General features: G+C 42.9%; 2 protein-coding genes across 6 annotated transcripts in view; both read left to right on the plus strand.

Annotated features, from left to right (window-relative positions):
- The window catches only part of dcaf12 (DDB1 and CUL4 associated factor 12), a 9,077-nt gene extending 8,213 nt beyond the window's left edge, over positions 1 to 864 (plus strand). The window contains exon 9 of the mRNA XM_029430955.1: positions 1 to 864. This exon is cut by the window's left edge and continues 1,165 nt beyond it. The gene's annotated coding sequence lies outside the window, so the exon portion shown is untranslated.
- Positions 865 to 4,844: 3,980 nt separating this feature from the next.
- Positions 4,845 to 19,985, plus strand: ubap2a (ubiquitin associated protein 2a). 5 transcript variants are annotated; one of them, XM_029432192.1, is made up of 28 exons: positions 4,845 to 4,942; positions 6,931 to 7,068; positions 7,471 to 7,548; positions 8,270 to 8,380; positions 10,140 to 10,302; positions 10,427 to 10,516; positions 10,600 to 10,663; positions 11,085 to 11,218; positions 11,621 to 11,679; positions 11,784 to 11,854; positions 12,065 to 12,248; positions 12,406 to 12,676; positions 12,948 to 13,252; positions 13,502 to 13,728; positions 13,920 to 14,202; positions 15,165 to 15,204; positions 15,308 to 15,482; positions 15,643 to 15,694; positions 15,782 to 16,115; positions 16,315 to 16,406; positions 17,515 to 17,565; positions 17,649 to 17,742; positions 17,832 to 18,248; positions 18,482 to 18,586; positions 18,680 to 18,747; positions 18,846 to 19,037; positions 19,126 to 19,245; positions 19,276 to 19,985. In XM_029432192.1, the coding sequence occupies exons 2-27, from the start codon at positions 6,973 to 6,975 to the stop codon at positions 19,219 to 19,221; spliced, it is 3,852 nt and encodes a 1,283-aa protein (XP_029288052.1). In that variant the 5' UTR covers positions 4,845 to 4,942; positions 6,931 to 6,972; the 3' UTR covers positions 19,222 to 19,245; positions 19,276 to 19,985. The 5 variants fall into 5 exon arrangements, with proteins under 5 accessions (XP_029288052.1, XP_029288050.1, XP_029288053.1 ...); XM_029432190.1 differs by having other exon boundaries at positions 19,126 to 19,985; XM_029432193.1 differs by having other exon boundaries at positions 11,121 to 11,218; positions 19,126 to 19,985.
- Positions 19,986 to 21,748: the final 1,763 nt, after the last annotated feature.

Below are 21,748 nucleotides of genomic sequence, written 5' to 3' on the forward strand. Positions count from 1 at the left end.
TGCTTATGTTCCTTTTCTCTTTGACCAGAATGCTTTCGACAGGTTTGTCCATTATGATGTTCAAATTCTGCAACAGTCTGGTGTCACTAGAGTTTATACTAAGATTTTCAGTTTTGGTAGCAAGTTAAGAATCATTAAATATGATTGAAAGCTAGAGGAGCCCCCCCCCCCCCCCCCCCATGATTCTGGGACTCCTCCACAGGAACTTGGGAGAAGATCTGTAGTAGCTCACTGATCTTCTCAACTATCCAGCAAGCGCGATGCAAGGAAAACTAATGAAAACATTTGGACTCTCCCCTGGAGTTAGATGCTACAGGCACATACATTTATTGTCAGTTATGAATCTTTATTTTTTTCCTCATTTTTTGTACCAAGGAGTGAGTGATTCTGCTCTTTTCCTTGTTTGGTTGAGGCAGGCTAGGCTTGAGTTATGTTTTTGCCTTCCTCGGGTCTTTCTGTGAAAGACTGCCACAGGAGATCATAGTTTTCCTTTTCTACATGGAACTTTTCTCCAATTTTCATGATAATGACACATTGAAAAGCGAAACCCCAATTACGACCATAAATTGAACAAATAACCCAACACTTTTAAAGTGCATTTTATATATAAATGTGTATATGTATGTGTAAAATACATAGGGACAATTGCATACATTTGTATGTATATGTCTGAGAAAGTGTGTGTGGATTGATCTGTCTACTTGGTGATGCCCTGTTTTTTTTTACACATGCCTCATGAATGTTTTTACACATGACTGAATCTGAGGGTATTGTAAGATATAAACATCTGAAAAAACAACAAGCTATTAAATCTTAAAAAAAAGAGTAAATAATAAAAAATAAAATGTATATTGATGTAACGTTTCTTTTTTCCATGTTTGACTTTTTTTTAGTCCGATTAGAGATTTCCTCCGAAATTAAAATAGGTCACTGCTAATTTTAGATGTTGTCAATAATGATATCCAATGGTAGCTTTCAAGGTCTCTGTGGTAGCCCGGTCTGCATTGTGATCATATGGGTCATTCCAGAATTGGAGGACATTTCATGTCCCACATATAAAAAATCTAATAATCCATGCCCAAAAATCTAAACCATACACTTCTTGTGTTAAATATACTTGTCTTGAGACAAAATGCATATAAAGTTGCAGAAAAGGTTTTTTCAAAATATTATTTAAAATATCAAACACCCTAAAAACACCCCTAAAATAGCATTTTTCTCTTGTCCCAGCTTCTTGGTGACCAACTTGCATGTCGAATATAACATTTAATATAGGGTTTTTATTTACTTTTTTTGGTATTATTCTATTGATATGTCTCTTATAATGGTAAAATCAATTTTTTTAATCATAAACATTTTTTAAATAACAGTAATCTTACACTGAAAGTGTGTCCCTGTTACCGAAACCTTTTTAGCTTGGCAGAGAAAGTGAAAAAACTGTTAGTCACATGACAGAGGAAATTACATCAGCAAGTCATGTGTTACTACCATGGGTAGACCAAAGGTAAGTCCTCCCTTTTTATTTTTAATATATTTCCAATCTTTTCACTCTTGATGGAGTGTGGCACTCACAAACACAACCCTGTTACTCACATTATGAGAATAAAACAAATTAATTTCAAACATATCTTTCTTTAGTTAGATATCTAAGTGTGTCCATTCCTTGACAGTAGCATTACATTGTGCAGCATTAATTCCTGAGGTAAAAGCTAAAATTAGCATTGATTTGCAACCCTGTTACTTGCAACCCACCCATCCATCCATCCATCCATTGGCTACCGCTTATCCGGGGTCGGGTCGCGGGGACAGCAGCTAAAGTAGGGCACCCCAAACCCTTTTTCCGGGCAACATCCACCAGCTACGACTGGGAGATCCCGAGATGTTCCCAGGCCAGTGAGGAGATATAATCTCTCCACCGAGTCCTAGGTCTTGCCCGGGGTCTCCTCCCAGCTGGCCGTGCCTGGAACACCTCCCTAGGGAGGCGGCCAGGTGGCATCCTTACTAGATGCCCGAACCACCTCAACTGGCTCCTTTCAACATAAAGGAGCAGCGGCTCTACTCCGAGTCTCTCACGGATGGCTGAGCTTCTCACCCTATCTCTAAGGGAGACGCCAGCCACCCATCTGAGAAAACCCATTTCAGCCGCTTGTACCCGTGATCTCGTTCTTTCGGTCATGACCCAGCCTTCATGACCATAGGTGAGGGTAGGAACGAAGATCGCCCGTAAGATTGAGAGCTTTGCCTTCTGGCTCAGCTCTCTTTGCATCACAACGGTGCGGTAAAGCGAATGCAATACCGCCCCCGCTGCTACGATTCTCTGGCCGATCTCTCGCTCCATTGTCCCCTCACTCGCGAACAAGACCCCGAGGTACTTGAACTCCTTCACTAGGGGTAAGGGCTCATTCCCTACCCGGAGTAGACAATCCACCGGATTCCTGCTGAGAGCCATGGCCTCAGATTTCGAGGTGCTGATCCTCATCCCAACCGCTTCACACTTGGCTGCGAAACCGATTCAGTGACTGTTGAAGGTCACAGACCGATGCTGCCATCAGGACCACATCATCTGCAAAGCGCAGCGATGAGATCCTCAGGCCACCGAACTGCAACCCCTCTCCTCCACGACTACGCCTCGATATCCTGTCCATGAAAATCACAAACAGGATTGGTGATAAAGTGCAGCCCTGGCGGAGGCCAACATTCACTGGGAACGAGTCCGACTTACTGCCGAGTATCCGGACACAACTCTCGCTTTGGGCATACAGGAATTGGATGGCCCTCAGAAGTGGCTCCATATTCCCGCAGCACCTCCCAAAGTATCATCCGTGGGACCCGGTCATGCACCTTCTTCAGATCCACAAAACACATGTAGATCGGTTGGGCGTACTCCCAGGCCCCCTCCAGGATCCTTGCGAGAGTGAAGAGTTGGTCCGTTGGTCCATTGTTCCACGACCAGGTTTGGAATCCGCATTGTTCCTCTTCAATCAGAGGTTCGACTATCGGCCGAACCCTCCTTTCCAGCACCTTGGAGTAGACCTTACCAGGGAGGCTGAGAAGTGTGATACCCCTGTAGTTGGCACACACTCTCTGGTCCCCCTTTTTGAATAAGGAAACCACCACCCAGGTCTGCCACCCCCTAGGCACTGTCCCAGACTTCCACGCAATGTTGACGAGGCATGTCCACCAAGACAGCCCCTCCACACCCAAAGCCTTCAGCATTTCTGGACGCATCTCATCAACCCCTGGGGCCTTTCCACTGTGGAGTTGTTTGACTACCTCAGTGACCTCCATGTTTTATATTTGTCCAGTGTATATTTGATTATATCCAGTTTGTTGTTGTGTTGACATGTTTTTTATGTATCATTGATACTCTTCCTGTTAATCATTCATTGGAAAATATATATTAATATTATCAAGCAACATTTCTGTGGTCCTGAGTATTTATTTGTCACATTTATGTCATGATCTACAACCAAAAGTAATGTAGCCATTCAACCCTGTTACTTTACGCAACCCTGTTACTCTAATTTCAACCCTGTTACTATATCATTTTCTGTTAAAACAGGGGTCGGGAACATATGGCTCGCGAGCCATATATGGCTCTTTTGATGACGCGATATGGCTCGCAGACAATTTTGAGCTGACATTTTTTAACATGATTAACAAGTAATAAACAATTATACGGTGTCATTTTAAAGTAAAACATTTAGCAGCTGATTTGTTTTTAGTTCTCCCCTCTCCTTTCCTCCACTCTGTCTCTGACTGCACAGCGCACACACTTACACACGTGTGTGTAGTGTGTGTGTGTGTGTGTGTGTGTGTGTGTGTAGCCCTTCGCGAAACAGCTGAGGAGAAACTGCGCAAGGCAAGCAGTAGACCGGGGGGGGGGGGGGGGGGTCATTCACAGAGAGGGCCAACATTAAAAACTGGGACTACGTCGAGGGCCAAACAGTTTGAGTTTGACACCCGTGCAGTAAACACTGAAATATGAGATAAATAACGTAAGCGTTTAGTTTATTTAATAAAAGAGCACCTGTTCAATGCAACACTGATACCGCTATTAGTACTCGGAGACGTGTTATTCTTAAAAAAAATGCATGCATAAAGTTGCTTTCAAATTGATTAAATATATGGCTCTCAAGGAAATACATAAACAAATATTTGGCTTTTATGGCTCTCCCAGCCAAAAAGGTTCCCGACCCCTGTGTTAAAATAACCTTAAACAATTTTCTCAGCTCACAAAAGTTTAAACTAATGTCCTTTTAATAGCTTGATTAATTATATGCATAATGTATTTGAGCAAATATTTCAAATTAAATATTAAAATTGGTAAAAAGAAACATGTGACAATTGAAAAGTTGGGCAAGATCGATTTAAAAAGATACTTAAATTAACATTAAACCCGTTTTATCCAAAAATACATGAATATTTAATATAAATGTGACTTTCTTTACTTAATAGTAAAGAGTTTTATTGAAGAATGTTTTTAAAAATACCTTTTTCTGCTTAATGAGTATGTCACAGGGTTGCACAAAACATGGCACACAACAAATAAAACGTCTAATAAAAAGTGTACATTTGATGGCTTTGCTGGCCAAACCACTTTTTTTGATTGTTTATCTGTTTTTCCTAAAGACATAACAAAAAATAATCAAATAAAAGGTTCATTTTTCAAAAGTGTTGATGTCTGATGTCCTCCAATTCTGGAATGACCCATACAAATTAACTAGCTGTGTGCATCGTCAATAAGCGAAAAAATAACAATATATTTAGACATAGATGTACAAACGTTAATCGTAGTTTGAACGAGGTGTGTTTGTTTGATAGTGAACGTTTAGTGTTAGGAAGTTAGTTGAGACCCGAGAGAGGGGAGCATCCACCACCACGGCAGGGCACGTCACGTGACCACCTTGTCTGCTGCTGGCCGAGTGAAGCGTGTTAGCAGGTAATAAAAACACTATTTTTCTTATGTTTTTCTAAGTTCAGTTTCTGTATTTCAACGTGTTTAACAAACATACTTAAGCGCGTTTTCGCTGAAATAGTTGGTCGCTGGCTTCGTTGTTTTGCTTACGCGGTGTTGTGAGGGATGTCTTTCGCAATTTTTCTGTTGTCTTGTTTCCCGGCGAGCAATGTCGGGATGGGATTGTGCTCCGTTAAGAGGCCCTTTTCTTTAGATTTAACACAGCTATGTTGTTAGCTGGCTAGTCTGTTGTGTAGGTGTCGAAGACAAACCTGATGTAACTGCCAGTAGTATTAGATCACTGAGCGGATCTATAAATACGTATAAGACATGAGCAAGCCAGTTAGACGGCCGTTGGTTATCAACTTGGACCAGATTTAGATAGCACCGTTAGCTAGCTTCATCCCCGCTGCATCGTTTGTTCAGTATCGACGGTATGGTGTCAGCATTAGCACGTTGGTAGCTAACATGAGTCCATGCTAGTGAGGACAAAGGGATCCCAGTACCAACATCACCAATTCGGTTAGTGTTGAGTCGAAAACGACGCTACGAGAATCAGATTTGTTTTTGCCAGATATACATACAAAGTCAACCGTTAACGAATAGTATGAAGACTCAAGAAACAAGTAACACCAACGGGCTACCGTTAGCATATGTTCAAAACAACGCTCCGCTTGCTTTATTACTAAAATAAGCTATAGCTAGTTAATAATTAGTTAGATGTAACCAGGTAGATGTTAATATGAAACTGAACTGGTATTTGTTTTGTCATATCGGCATATCCAAATAAATGTGTTGAACAATTGAAATATGCGGAGCTACTGTATGACTGTTTTGTTATTGTTTATCTCTTTAGACTGTCGAGACTCATACTTGTAATGATATGTTAATATTTGATTTATTAAGTACAAATTACAGCTGCTACCTTAGTTTTCTCAGTTATAAATAGAGATCTTGATTTTTCACTGAAATTACATTTAAAGCCTGTTCGTGTTTTTGCACTAGCTTTGTTCCTACCAGCAGCCAATGGCAGCAGTGCATTTCCAACGTCACTCAGGCACTGTAAACTGGATTGCTATTGTTCTCTGACATAAAACAAATGGGGATATCTATAGTTATTCTTCTAGTAATGGACATCGTAGTCAAAGTTTGCAACTCAGATTGCACCACAGGGTATTTTTCCTAGTACTAGACTCCTGCTACTAGGATGGGTTAAAAGCAGAGAACATATTTCACTGTGTGCTGTGTGCTCTGCATGTGTGACCATTAAAAAGAGGGTTTCATCCCTCCAACTCTTAAATCATAAATCTTTTCATTACAAGATATTGAGCAATCACGTTTTCCATGTCTTTGCAGGTGGTTAAAGACTTGTGTGTGCACATGGTTGTGAGAAGTGTTATAATATTTGCTACCGAAACTTATTAGTGCTTGCTTGGTTATGTGGCATCACACCTAATTTACAGCAAGGTACAACTTGTGCGAGGCTCGGTTGTCAAAAACACAAACAATAAATCAGCATTTTACTGCAATAGCTTAGTGTGTGCGTGCATGTGAGCGAGCTTAGTCGCTGTAAATTATCTAGCGGGTAGAGGGGATTTGGGGTCAGGGTGTGTAGTGTTTGTTCTGCTTCACACTCTGTGGTCCGTCCTGTTTGTAAGAGGACACGGGGTCCTCCTTGACCTACATTTTCAGCAAAGCTGTTGTGTCACCAGGCCAACTTGTGCATCTTACAGCCTTCATAAGGGCAGTATTCATGATTGTGCAATATGGCTTAGTTATGCTCACAATGCATATTTCTGGTATTAAACACTTATTATTTCCTTCTATGCACTCGCACAAGGGAAAGTATTGAGGCTCTGCTGTAACATCATTGTAAATGAACTGCATGTGTTGTGGACATATTATGAAGGGATGAGTGAAATCAACCAACAGTTCTTACAACCACATGTTTCTTTTTTTCTTTTCTTTTGCAGATTTTTCTATTTTGTACATACAGAGTTTTGTATATACTGTATATGATGAGCTCGCTGGGCGGCGAAAAGGCCCGGGGCCCTCGGGAAAAAGTGCTGCCTGCTGCCACTCACACATCACAACCACAGAAACAGATACAGGTGGGCCACCGCAACCACATCAACATGAAGAAACTTAATGAAAGCACACATCTCTAGGCCACAGGGATTTTGAGAAAAAAACACCAGTGTGCACAAGACTACACTTGCCAACAAAACCACAGTGCACATATTACACAACTTTGAAAATTATTTATTTTTTTATCGCAGCCACATAGTATATTAACTTTTAATAGTATAAATAGGACGCACTTGCTTAGTAACTATATAGCTGAAATAATACTTCTCTAATGTTTCAATCAAAACGGAACTATTATCGTTGTAAATGTAGAACTTAGGGATGATCTGTTGTATTGCATTAATTCTTTCAGGTGTACCTAATAAAGTGGTCAAGGAGCGGCTATATTTTGTTCTTACCTTTTTCTTTCTCCTGTTAACCAAAAGGCTACAGCTGAGCAGATCCGGCTTGCCCAGGTGATCTATGACAAGAATGATGCTGACTTTGAGGACAAAGTCAACCAGGTGAGGAAAACTTATGCTGTGTTCACACCGAATGGAAAGGGAATTTGTGTATATTCACGTTACTTCGGTTTACGTAATCTGGTTTACTACAGTGGTGTGAAAAAATAAATAATATTAATGCCAGAATAACTACATCATGATGCCCAATTGGGAACAGTCTGAATTCATGCTTTGTCAGGTCTGTTTATAAGACGACGACCACATTTAACTTTAAAATGCTTGTTTTCTGAATGGAGATCTAAATGTGGCATAAAGCAGCAACGTTATTGTTTGTACACATAGTTATCTACATACTGTGAACTCTAAAATAACATAAACACATAGGGATTTTAGATGTTTTATTATTGATGATTGCCAACACGACAATAATGTTTTCCTCCATTTCTGATTCAACAACGTCGGTAGAATCTCAACGCTGATAGGCTTTCGCGAGAAAGCACCACGGGAATTTCTCGTGCAATGTGCGAATGACACACATTTTGTGTATTCGCGTAATTCGCATGCATTGACTTCATATGTAAATGTATTGCAAAATATTTGTTTCGTGTGAACACGCATTAGGGCATTTACTTGTCCGAGTCAGGGCAAGCTGTCATTATTCCGTGACTCCAGTACTCTATGTGGTTGCATGAAAAATGCATACTTTATGCTATGAGTGGCCCCTTGTCTCGCCGTGACTAACTTCATTTCTAATGTGAAGTGTGTTTGTTGGCTTCCCCAGCTGATGGAGGTGACTGGGAAGAACCAGGATGAGTGCATGGTAGCGCTCCACGACTGCAACGAGGATGTTAGCAGAGCCATCAACTTTCTCCTGGAGAGCACCTCGGACATGGTAATGACATTGTGTTTCACTTAATCCCATTTTAAACTTCACCTACTAGCCTCTAGTTATTTTCAACAATATGAATTTGCAATTTCAGATACTGTGAAGAGATTTATTTTTGCTTAGAAGGCAGAATATGCAGCAGCCCTGCACAATAAGTCTTTTTACTGAGGTGTGTGATTTTAAATTTAGAAAATTGATGATGAGCACAGGATAAAAACAATAGCAAGTGTGACATATGAGAAGAATCATTCATGCTCTACATTTGAAATTGTACTTGTGTTGCCACACATTTCATCTGGAAGTGTAGTCAGAGCAACAAGTCTTTCAGCCCAAACATGCAAATGTACAGGCATATTAACATTTAGCTATTTATCATGACCAAGAAGTTTTACTCTGAACCACAAATGCATTTTCAAACACAAATGGCTCACTTTCTTTTTTTCCAGATTTTAAAACATGCAGGTTGTTGTGAAATCACTTTGATCTGTTGGTGTCATTTATCACAGTTGAGATGAGATGCAGTGAGCTGAAAGACATAAACTCAACTCAAAGATTCAGAGTTTTTTTTAAACAAACAAACGCTATAATTAACAAATGAATCTACAAAAGTAAATGGATGAGAATAAAAAGGATTACTTTGTCCACTGCTGTGTAGTTACCCGCGTATCATCTGCACACAATCGCTGTAGTCTCGCTTTTAAAACGCATGTAAAGCGAAATACAAGCCATTGCACGGCTGGCGAAGACGTATTGATTTAAAATAGAATCATATCTGTTCTGTCAGTGAAAAAGTAAAGCATTCTGTCACGTCACCACTAGATTTCAAGTTATGTAACATGTTCAGAAGATGAACCAATGTTGTGAAGAACATAAGGTTGTTCTGTATATGCTGGTGACTGTTGAGCAGGGACGTTTAGCACAAAGGCACTCCACTGTACACCATTTTCAAAGGGGCTACAAAATGTCTGGCAAATACTTAAATGTTGTTCTGCCTGTGTGTTTCGAGTCCAAGTGAGTGTCCCGACATTTCTGAAGAATACCAGCCGGCACAGATGGCGAGTTGAGGCTGCAGGGCAGGGCATCCTGCCAGACAGCCACCCTGGTTGTTGTTTTGGTTTTGTGGAAATCCAAAAATGGCAAATAGCTGTTTTTTCTCCTTTTTACGTGGAACTTTCTCTACTGTTATGGTATATACTGCAACCCTCTGATTACATCTGCATCTACTGTACTCTTAACTGTCAAAAAAAAAAAGGAACACTTACCGAGTGAGTTGTTATAAGGTGTAGCACAAGGGAGGTGGCCTAATAAACAAACGAAAACACAAAGTGTTACAATCAGTGTGTGCTTTAACCCTAAATTGAAGTGGTTTTAATATTGAATATCCAACTATTACAAGTCCTTACATAACACAGCTGCATAGTGAACACTTCAGTACATAAGTTGGTCAGAAAATAGCCGACATCACAGCTTTTCTGTAACGTGTCCTGTAGTGTCTCTTTGTCCTCTGTAACAAAATACACAAGTTCAAATACCGTAATTCAACCAACCACACAATGTCAGAGACTCTTTCGACATGATACAAATGTGAAATGGACTTGTTTTCTTTAGTTAAAAAAAGATATACTCAGTGTTTTATGTCTTGTTTTGCCTCTGGCTTTGGGTGTTAAGTGTTTTTAAGATGGAGCAACAAGGATGAACATGAACTACATATTTTGTGCTCCAATTTTGAATTTTCTTTTCCTTCTCTATCCTGTTCTGTGTTTAGACCTCATGGGAGACGGTGGGGAAGAAGAAGCCCCTGGTGAAGGAGGGTCCTTCAGACAGCAAGGAGAACAAGGAAAACAGGGAGAAGAAAGGAGAGAGGGAGGCGAGCAAGGGCCGTGCTGCTGCAAACCGCAGGGGCAGGGGGGCCATTCGGAGCCGACAGGGTATAGAGTCTAAACTTCACTTTAATTTGAACTCAGTCTCCCTGCTCTTCTGCATGTTCTTCAGTATGTTTGAATACATAATACTGTTACTAATGCAGCGTCATTTTGTGTGTGTTTTATACAGGTACAGCACGTCCAGAGGAGAATGGCGTGGAGGTGATGCCAGTGGACAGAGGTGCAGATCGAGGTCGGAGGGCCAGAGGGGGTGGCCGAGGTGAGCACATTTAAAACACTTCGCCAGCACGCCCAACACACTGCAGTGGTTGTTGTTGACCGGTTGGTGTGAATGTTGTGCAGGATCTGGAGGTCGAGGCAGAGGTAGAGGGCCACCAGGGAGCCGATTCTCAGCCCAGGGCATGGGGTATGGTGGCAACACACTCACACTCACACTCACACTCACACTCACGCTCACACTCACACTCACACACACACACACGCTCACTCACAGGGGTTTTCACACACTTTTAGGTGTAAATGAATTAGTACCAGGGTGGTTTTAAGGCCAGGAAATTGAACTTTTTTTGGATTTGGTTTCTGAATGAGTGCCAGTGGTTCATTTTTCTTGCAACTGACTTAGGAACGTGCTCTAATACCGTGATGATTCTTTAGTCACCAGTCTTATAACATGTGGTATCTGAATATAATAATCATAAACGTATCTCACCTCAGCTTCTATACAGCACTGGAAACACAAATGCCAGAAAGCAATAAGTAATTTACTCACACACTGTTTATTAGAAACATAACTAACTAAATCTGTTAACCACTCCCTCCCCCTTCAGTTTATTTCGGTGTAACTCTCCTTGGCTCCTCCCCAGGACCTTCAATCCAGCGGACTATACCTCAGAGTCTGGGTCAGGGGCTGCACAAAATGAGGTGTGGGACACGGCGGGCAACACTAGCACAGATGGGACAGGTGAGCTCTTCAGGGCAGATATGTCACTCTTCACCTGTAATGTAGACTTGCCTCGGTAGTCGGTGTTACCGGTGTTTACTGACTACATCACTTGCCCTCTGTCGGTTTTGCTTAATTTTTTTCTTTTCTTTTTATAAAACCCATTTAGTTTATTTCCGCATATTCTGCCCACATTGATCAGATAAAAAAACTAAATACTAGGTGTGTTATCACAAAGTGTCTGGTCCGTGCAGCAGGAGGCAGATTTTACACTGTAACAGCAGCTCTGTGGTGAACTCTATATTGAGCAGTGCTGTGTAGATTTTAATGCAAACGTACATCCGCTACAGGCACCCTGCATCATGATTACTACTTATCCCACCTGTATCTGAACTTTGTGACTCATCATTGGTTGCTCTCTAGTTACCTGGAGGCATACCTTGGAAGACTGGGCATCTGAGGACTGGAGTGAGGATGTTGGGGTGAGTTGACACTTAAACGGGAGAAGTCTGTCAATCACAATAACAATGTTTTGGTGTATGTTTAAAACAACTTCCGTCTCCTGTGTTTTTGTTTATTCCTGCAGCTCTCGGAGACTAAAGTGTTCACCTCCTCGTGTGCACCTGCTGCGGAGAATCACATCACACCTGGGCAAAGGTAAGAAGCTGGCTCAGTTATAATATCATCTATTGGCCCTGATCTCTAAATGCAGTGTAACGTGATTTTAGTAAAGTTGTATTGCCGTTGGAAAATCAATGTCAAACAGTCTTTACATTTACATACTTGTAACGCATTACATTGGAAACCTTTTGACTTCGTGTCCTGCAAGCCTTTCCTCATTGACTTTACTTACCGTTTCTGTGTTAGTCTGGACCTCGCCTCTCTGCTGCAGAAGCCTGCGGTTGGAGGAAGAGAACCACCTTCGTCCTCTTCCTCTCAGAGTCTGGTCTTTACCAACTCGCACCACCACCACCAACCACTGCAGCAGCAACAGCAGCCGCCCCCGAGCCGCAACGCCACCAGCAGCACAAGCTATGCTCATGCTGCTTTGGTAATAATATATATTTTCTACGGCATATTTTTTATATCGTTGCTTTTGATACTTTGCACCCGTTTTTCATACACATTCCTTCATCCATCACATGCAAACGAACACATGCAGAGAAACAAAGACTGATGATTACACTCTCTCCTCCCGTCTGTGCCAGTCGTCAGTTTTGGGAGCTGGTTTTGGGGACTTGGGCCAGGCCAAAAGGACTCAGCCCAGCGCTGGAGCTCAGATATTGGAACAACTGAAGGGTCCTGGCTTGGGTCCGCTACCCTCATCTCAGGCCGCGCCTCCTGCCAGCACCCAAGGAAGCAACACCTCCATTGGCCGACTGCCAGGCCTGGGATCACCTGTACCGCCACCCTCCTCATCTAGCTGGGACATAAAGGCTTCAGAATCCAACTCCACCTCACTGACCTCGCAGTTCAGCCGTGAGTGTGACGATCGTACTCCAGCCATGCACACTTTATCAGTTTTTGCCACAATATTATTAGTCTTTATAGACCATGCATAACAAAAACATAAATCTCAAAGAGAGAAGAGACGATTTATGCCAGATTTAGCTACAAGCTAACAGACACTAAAAACATTCATTTACATGCAACACTATAACTCTATCACACTGACAACTATACAGACAAATAAAACCTAAATCAAGGTCAATATCCATTGTCCAATCTGTGTTCTGTTGTGTGTCCGCAGGTGAGTTTGGCCTGCAGCCAGAGCCTTCTCTTGTGCTGAGCCAGCTGGTCCAGAGGCACACTGGCCCCTCCTTGCCTCTGGCACGGCAACCCAGTCCTCCATCGCAACAACAGGTGCCCTCTGCTTCAGCCTCGCCCTCTCTCCACCACACCAGCACGCCGGCACAAGCAGGCTCGATGATGGCTGCAGCTGGTGCTAAACCTCCTGCCCCCGGCGCAGGGCTGGACCCTCAGGGTGGCAGCACTCCACAGCAGCAACGGGCGCAGCTCAAAGGCCAGAAACGAAGGATACCTCCCACGTCAAAGGTAGAGGGCTGGTGGTGATTGACAGAAAATTGCGATTACAATCCGATGCACATGTGGCTACTTTTGAATTCAGCTCTAAAACGTCTCTCTAAAGATTATCACCGTCCTATGTGGGTCTGACATTCTGCATCTTGATTGTCAAGGCAACAATGCACATGTTTTAAGGAAATCTTCTGTAAATGTAAAAGTACTTTTATGAACTTAAAGTCATGGTCTTGAAAGCTGACTGTGTTGCTTTCATCCTGACAGATCCCCGCCACAGCGGTGGAGATGCCAGGCTCGGCTGACGTCCCCGGGCTAAACCTCCAGTTCGGAGCTCTAGACTTTGGCTCGGAGTCGGCAATGCCGGAGTTTGGAGGTGTCGACAATTGTATCAGTGCGGCATCCAGGGAGTCCACACCGGCCCCCGCCCCAGCACTGTCTGCACCGGGACCAGGGACACAGAGCCAGACAAGCTTGTACTCCAAACCGCTCAGGTACTGTCACTGCTGACTGACTAGTTTCATATCTTCAGTGAATATTATTACACAAAGTCTGCCTTTGAAGAATTTCATTCTAATTCACTAAAGATCAGATATAAAAGACACATATCATCAAAGAGCCTTAATGCAGCAGTTTAACAATTATTGATCTGATAACTTCTTCTCTCCCGGCTGTTGTCTTACAGTGAGTCGCTGGGCAGCCCTCTCTCCGTCGCCCCGCTTCTGCCCCTCTCCTCAGCAGAGCCAGTATATCACTCCTCGGTGCCGATGCCCAGCCTCACTTCCTCCTCATTAGGGACTGCCAGCTCCTCCCACCCCGCTTCCTGTTCTTCAATATCCTCCACCACTTCCTCCTCCATACCCTCCTCCTCTCACTACTCCACAGTGGGGGGAAGTTACGATGGGACCATGCCCCCTCACTCACGACTGGCCTTTTCCCAGAACAAAGAGGCCACAGGGCCAGTAATGGTGAGTAGAAAATAGCCAACATTAAAATGCTCATCCTGCCTTTTTAAGAGCTTTTAAGCTTCTTCTTTTTTGTTGAAATTGTTAAATATTCCTCGCGGTTCTACGTCCTGAGAAATTGCAGGTTGCCGGTCAACATGTCCCACAGCAGTCAGCCCCATGTGGGGAAACTGTCTGACGATCTGAATTTAAAGGTTGAGATTAATTGAACTGTTTTGCAAGAAATTCCTGAGCTGACATTTTCCCAAAACTCCTTAAAGGGATAGTTAAGATATTTTGAAGTAGGGTTGTATGAAGTTCTTCCACAGTCTGTGTATTACTACCTAGAGTGGATGACGGTCGGCACGCCCCAGTTTGGAGAAACAGACAGGAATTAAGGCACAGAAGCAAAGCAATGTATTGCTGTGGACGGGCTCAGCAGCAAAACGTATTTCAGCCTATTAGTTTAACTATATTTTTAATATTTGTACCACTTACCTTGCCCCCCCACCCCTCCCGTGTTCTGTGAGGTACTATTTTTGTCAATAGAGCTTTGTGGCTTTGGCTAAGGAGCATAGATAACTGCTTCAGTTCCCTGTCGGAAAGGACTGTCTGACGGCAAGGTAAAGCAGTGAAATTATTCTCAATATAACGTAGACTTAAACAGACTTTTTTTTTTAGGTGGGTCTTTCTTTTAGGTGGCTAAAATAGCTTTTTCTAATGGCCCACAACAGTACATTGCTTTGCTTCCGTGCACATACTCTTGTCTGTTTCTCAAAACTAGGGGCGTGCCGGTACTACTCTGGGTAATATACTGACATCTTGACCCATTATCAAACATAATAATATGAATTCTGTTTAGGGTTTATGTGGTTATCTTAATTCACTGATGTCTTGTTCGTACTGTGTATGTTTGTTACATAGATATGTTCTTTAACGGTTATCAGAATACGTTGACACTGAGCTGTTTTTGTTCTTATCACCAGAACGGTCTGAATAGTGTAAGGACCTCTGCTGCTCTAGACAGTAAGTTACCTACACTGACTTTCTTTGTCGACCATCTTTCTTGAGTTATGCCATTTTGAGCCCATTACTAAATCAAGACCATTTCATTTTCTACTTGTCTCAGCTTCATCAGCATCCTCCACTCCGAAGCCAGAGTCGCCGTCTCTGAACATCAGCAGCAACGGAGCCTCGGCACCTTCCTCCCACTTACCCTCTACCATGCCTGCACACAGCTCCACCACGCTCTCCAACCTGGCACAGGACCTGCCCTCAGCCAGCCAACTCAACTCACTTAACAGGTGATACACACACACAGTATGGCAGACTGAAAAAGGGCAAAAAAGGAACATTGAAATTCACTGCAAGAGAGTGCAGACATTTGAATTAAGGAGAGTAGCGGTATTCAAACTACAATATTTAATACTAATCAAGTATTTCCTCTGTGCCTTCACTCTACAGCCATGTCAGCAGTCATTCCTCAGTTTCAGCTCTGGGCTCCAGCGCTCTCACTGTAAGTGACCATCTCGCATCCTGTGTAATGATGCTTGCATCTAAAAAACAACAACAACACTAACCGACACTTCCTCTCGGTCCTCAGTACACCTGTGTTGACAACAGCGGCGTGAGCTCTCTGGCTCCTTCCACTGGCTCCTACACGTCATCGCAGCCCTCGGCACTCCACTCGACCCACAACAGCAGCAACAGTAGCAGCGGCATCAGCCACCTGGTCAACATGCCCAACATGCCCAACATGGGCAACATGGGCAACATGCTCAACATGGGCAACATGAGCAGCACAGTCGGTGGCCTCATCAGCGCCAGTGGACTTCACTCTGCTGCCAGCACGGCGCTGGGACTTGGCTCCAATGGAGCTACTGCCACGTCCAACATCACTGCACCGAGGAACACACCCCTGCTCGCCTCCTCCACTGGTACGCACACACGCACACGCACACACACACACACACACACACACACACACACACACACACACACACACACGGGATTGTTGCGATGGGTTGTTTTCACTCGGTGTGCTCCCACGATTATATTAGCTTGGATTTGTGGACGTTTCTTTTCATGAAAGTAAAGTATATGAAAGTGATGGTTGTTGTGTCATTGTGTTGGCAGGTAAAGCTCCTCCTAACTTGTCCCAGGGAGTTCCTCCTCTACTGCCCAACCAGTATATCATGGGCCCCGGGGGGCTGCTGCCAGCATACCCAGTGAGTAACCCCTCGGGATCTAGAATCATTGTAGTGTACTTGATTTTCTTTTAAATCGGTGAACACAAATGATATTTGCCAACCCCATCTATTCAGTCAACTGTCGTCAGAGAACTGAGGAAGATGCAGTCTTTGTATGTTTTTTTTAAAGCAGGGGTGTCAAACATTTGCACTTTGCAAAGTGTAAAAATGAGTTGTTTTGATCATCAAGTAGAATACTGTTCCAGATACCTGTGACAAAATGTTTTGTGCCTTTGTAGATACACTGATCTGGAAGTTGTAATGTGTAAATGATACACTGAGGCATAATATTGTTGAAATTGCATCTTTTATTTCTTAATAAATTTCAGGTTGTTCATAATGTTTTGTAAAAAGATAGTTCATTAAATTTGAACATTTTCAGAATGTACTTTTTTTGCACTAAAACGAAGGGGAACATTTGGAGTTGTCGTTATTTATATGTTGTTATGATATGATGTTACTGGTCCGGCCCACTTGAGATCAAATTGTGCAGCATGTGGCCCCTGAACTAAAATGAGTTTGACACCCCTGCTCTAAAGAGTATTCTCGGGCTGTATAGAATAGTTTGAAGCTTCAAAGCTTCATTTATAAAGTTGACATTTAAATTCTAACTAATATTATTAGTATTATACTATTTGCAGAATTGCATTCCAGTGGTGGCTGCGTAGGATTGTTTTAGAACTTGTGATCCAAACATTTCCAATATCTCCAGAGCGTTGCAAAGTCCAAAAGTCAAGATTTATTGATCAAAAGATAAATATAATCATCAAAATTAACCACGTTTTTAATGAACAAAATATTCTGCTTTAATCCATATTTATTGGCGTTTAACTTTTCACAAACATTTGCTCCCCTGCTTGCCGCACGCACTGACGAGGTATATTCATTAAAGAACGTTTTTTAAATGAATTTAAATCACTTTTATTCAAATTGAGACTTCTTTTTTTTTGGTGATGACATAAAATATGACGACATACATTCAAACCTTTTATTCGAAAACCTCAATAGAATTTTCAAATGTAAGCCTAGAGTGTTTTTATTTTGACACATGTTTCTAGCTGACTGTTGTGTCCTCTGTGTTTCACAGCAGATCTATGGTTACGAAGACCTCCATATGCTCCAGTCCAGACTGCCAATGGTGAGCACCATCGAGTACTCACTCTAGTGCAGCTTGTTTGCTTGTTGTGTGGCTCTCCTCCTGACCCTGTCCTCTCTCTTTAGCCCTCTTTGCAGGATTACTATGGAATCACATTCCCTGGCCCCGCAGCGACTCTCTCTGGTAGAGACGGGAGCCTAGCCAACAACCCCTACTCAGGTAAAGCGCCGTCCCCCTTTGCCGGCCTTGTCCAAAATCCTAAAAATCCCCATATTTGTTTGTCACCTGACATCTCAAATGTTTGTCAGGTGAAGTCACAAAGTTTGGCAGGAATGACTCCACCTCCCCAGCGCCCCCCGCAAGCCTGTCGGCCCCACAGCCTACCCAGGGCCAGAGCCAAGGACAGAACCAGGCCCAGCCTCAGCCTCCTCAGGCCCAGCCTCAGCCCCAGGGCCAGCCGCAACACCATAGCAGTCAGCAGGCCTTTCTGCCTCCAGGCTACAGCTACACAGGCCTGCCTTACTACACCGGGGTGCCCGGCGCCGTACCCAGTGCTGCTGCTTTCCAGTACGGCCACACCATGTTTGTTCCTCCCGGGGGCCCGGGACCAGCCTCAGCCAAGCAGCACAGTATGGGCCTTGGTCTGGGAAACCCCTCAGCTAGCCCCTTCCAGCAGCAGACACAGCAGCAGCCCAGCGCTTACGGCCAGCACGCCTTCAGCTCAGGTTACTGAGCACACCAATTAAAATGTTAAAAAAGAATATTCATTTTGGTAAATAAATTGATTATGGGTCAAGTAGTTCCAAATTATTATTATTATTATTATTATTATTATTATTATTATTATTATTATTATTATTATTATTATTATTATTATTATTATTATATAGTGTGCAGATTTTCTTTCACAGGAAGTGGTGTGTATTGTTTGAACACTGAACTTTGTTTTCCTGTCCAGGGTATGAGGAGCTGACAGCGGGGCCAGCAGGAGTGGACTACAGTAAAGGATACAATTCCTCCTCACAGGCACAAGCCAAATCTGCTGCTTCTGGGCCCGGGAAAGGTAAGATGCAAAAGGATTCCCTTTTCAATATGGTAATTTTGGATTTCTAATCAGAATTGTAATGTGTGAATGTTGCTGCTGTCATTCTGCTAGGCGTCTCAGTGACCTCCAGTAACTCTGGTGTGCCAGACATCAGTGGAAGTGTTTACAATAAGACCCAGGTGAGCGTCAAACACTCCAAACTCCACTGTTGTCTTGCTCTGAAGTCATAAATAATCAAGATTTTGAGTTTAATTTGTCCCACATCTTCTGTCTGCAGTCTTTTGATAAGCAGGGTTTCCATACGGGGACCCCTCCTCCCTTCAGTCTGCCATCAGCACTGGGGGGTCCAGGGCCTCTGAACCCTGGAGCAGCTCCTGGAGGCTATGCACCGGCTCCATTCCTCCACATCCTGCCTCACCAGCAACAACACTCACAGCTGCTGCACCATCATCTAGCTCAGGATGGACAGGTAAGACCCGCAGATACTTTGCTGTTGCACAGGTGTTTACCGGTGAGTGTTTTCTCAGAGGCTCACTAGTTTGTCTTTATATGTTCAGGGCGGTCCGAGCCAGCGTGGCCAATCCAGCAGCCTGCAGCAGAAGAGCCAAGTCAACAAGTCGAGCTACGGCAGCTCCCCCTACTGGGCCAACTGAGATGGATACATCTACTGTGTGTGTGTGTGTGTGTGTGTGTGTGTATGTATGTATGTGTGTGTGTGTGTGTGTGTGTGTGTGTGTGTGTGTGTGTGTGTGTGTGTGTGTGTGTGTGTGTGCACGGACACACACACACAGCACCACATCTGCATATCTGACCGTTGAGATAATAGAGGGACAAACCATTTTACAACACAAGCTAAAACACACACTACCACCCCCCCTCCCATCCCCTTTGCTCTGTATATCCCCTTTTCAAATGTATGGCTGTTGTATGTAAAATATATTTATGTATGTATTTATACAGTATATATGTATTGGTAGGACATAAAATGTGGTTTTCTGCATTTTGTTTTTATTTTGAAGGACATTTTATTTCAAAAAAGATGAGAATGCTAAATCATGGAGATGAAGTTGGTGAATATACTTGAACACAAGCATCTTGTGATGTGGATTTTTTTTATGCATACATGATCTGAGAATGATGTACATAGATTCTACACATCGTTTTCACGGCAAAGGCCTTTTTTTATTTTAGAAGAACTACGTTTTTGTAACTTTGGTCTCCCGCATCTGTGAATCCTTATATTGAGGGTGACTTGAGTTGATAGCTTGACTTTTCTTTCTGCCCTGTTTCCCTCCCATTTGTCTCTCATTCCTCAACTCTTACTAGTTGGCTGGTTTTCACCGGCCAGGCCTTGGATTTGATGTCATTTTAACATTGGTTTAATCCTTGTTGTCCAAATTAAAAGTTCTGAACAGTTTGTATGGGTCTGGCATCAATACTCTATTTTCTGAATTCAGACCCACAAGTTTTAAGCGCACTCATACTATCCATTATGAATGTTTCCCCAGTCTTATGATGCAGAAGCAAGCAAACACTTGACCATTATATTTGTACAAAAGGAAAATATTCACAACGTATTGAAGTATATGGGTGTTTCCTAATCATTGAACAAAGCTCCTTTAGCTGCTAAAACAGGGGTCGGGAACATATGGCTCGCGAGCCATATATGGCTCTTTTGATGACGCGATATGGCTCGCAGACAATTTTGAGCTGACATTTTTTAACATGATTAACAAGTAATAAACAATTATACGGTGTCATTTTAAAGTAAAACATTTAGCAGCGGATTTGTTTTTAGTTCTCCCCTCTCCTTTCCTCCGCTCTGTCTCTGACTGCACAGCGCACACACTTACACGTGTGTGTGTGTGTGTGTGTGTGGTGTGGGTGTGTGTGTAGCCCTGCCCTTCGCGAAACAGCTGAGGAGAAACTGCTCAAAGCAAGCAGTAGACCGGTGGGGGTCAAACTCAATCACAGAGAGGGCCAACATTAAAAACTGGGACTACGTCGAGGGCCAAACACGGTCCACATGTATTGAACAGGATACACATAAAGTGCAAAAAGATATGGAACATATTTAAGTCAACTGCAGACGGGTTGCTGAGCAGTTCAATTAAAATATCTGAGCTGCAAAGTCAGCAAATGCTCTCAGTGCATCAGCATAATGCTGTCGGGAACACAGCGGTGGAGATGTTTGTCAGTGTTTGGAAACACGTAGTGACCAAAGTTTCCTTCTGCATCCGAGTCTCCCACAGGCAGCTTGGCATCACACATGTCCTGTGATCACACGGCCCTGAAGCTGCAGGTTTAACAGTGAGATGCTTCGTTATGTCGCACAAACAGTCCAGCTCACATCGTCCCAGAGATCTGTGGTGTGTTTCCCTTTGCTTTCCAAAAACTTTCATTTCATTCACACATTTAGATACTAATGGGTAGGAAAAAGCTGAAGAACTCGGAGCTTAAAGGTCGAATCAAAACAGCAATCTCCTGATGTAATCTATATATTTATTTAACGCAATAAGTCAAACAAAGAAAATATTCTCAGCTGAGGACACATTTCGCGTCGCCGTTTCCATAGACCGCATGGCTCAAAAAGCCCCCTCGTTGCGGTCTCACGGCTCCGCTCCAGGTGTGCCCAAACATTTGAAAATTCGCATCTAATACATGGAGTAGGCGTTGACCTTCTCCTCATTGGTCCCAGTTTGGCGCCTACACGCTCCTCCGTCAGCAGTCCGGAAGTGATGGTTTGTTGACCTGTTACTCTTAAAGGGGAAGTGCCCCTATTATGTTTGTAATACATAGTTGTGCAGAAAATACATAATTGTGCAGAAAATACATAGTTGTGCAGAAAATACATAATAGTGCAGAAACATATTCGTAGTGTCGTAATACATATTGATTGAGGTAGGACAAATACATGTGATAGTCTTTCCAGTGTGGATTAATGAAGATCAGGATTAATTTACCTGACAATACTTCCTCAAAAATCTTTTCCCGTGGTTGTGCCATGCATTGATTTAATTACCAAAACCGGCGGGCCAGTTATGACAGACATATTTTCTCGCGTGCCGGATATAATAATAATAAATTGTATTTGTAAAGCGCCTTTCAAAGCTAAAAGCAATCTCAAGGCACTAAAATGCAAGACAACAAAAACAACAGACATAAGAGGTTAAATAGGTC

The sequence above is a fragment of the Cottoperca gobio genome, chromosome 5 (assembly GCF_900634415.1).
Source record: "Cottoperca gobio chromosome 5, fCotGob3.1, whole genome shotgun sequence".
NCBI classification, from domain to species: Eukaryota; Metazoa; Chordata; class Actinopteri; order Perciformes; family Bovichtidae; genus Cottoperca; species Cottoperca gobio.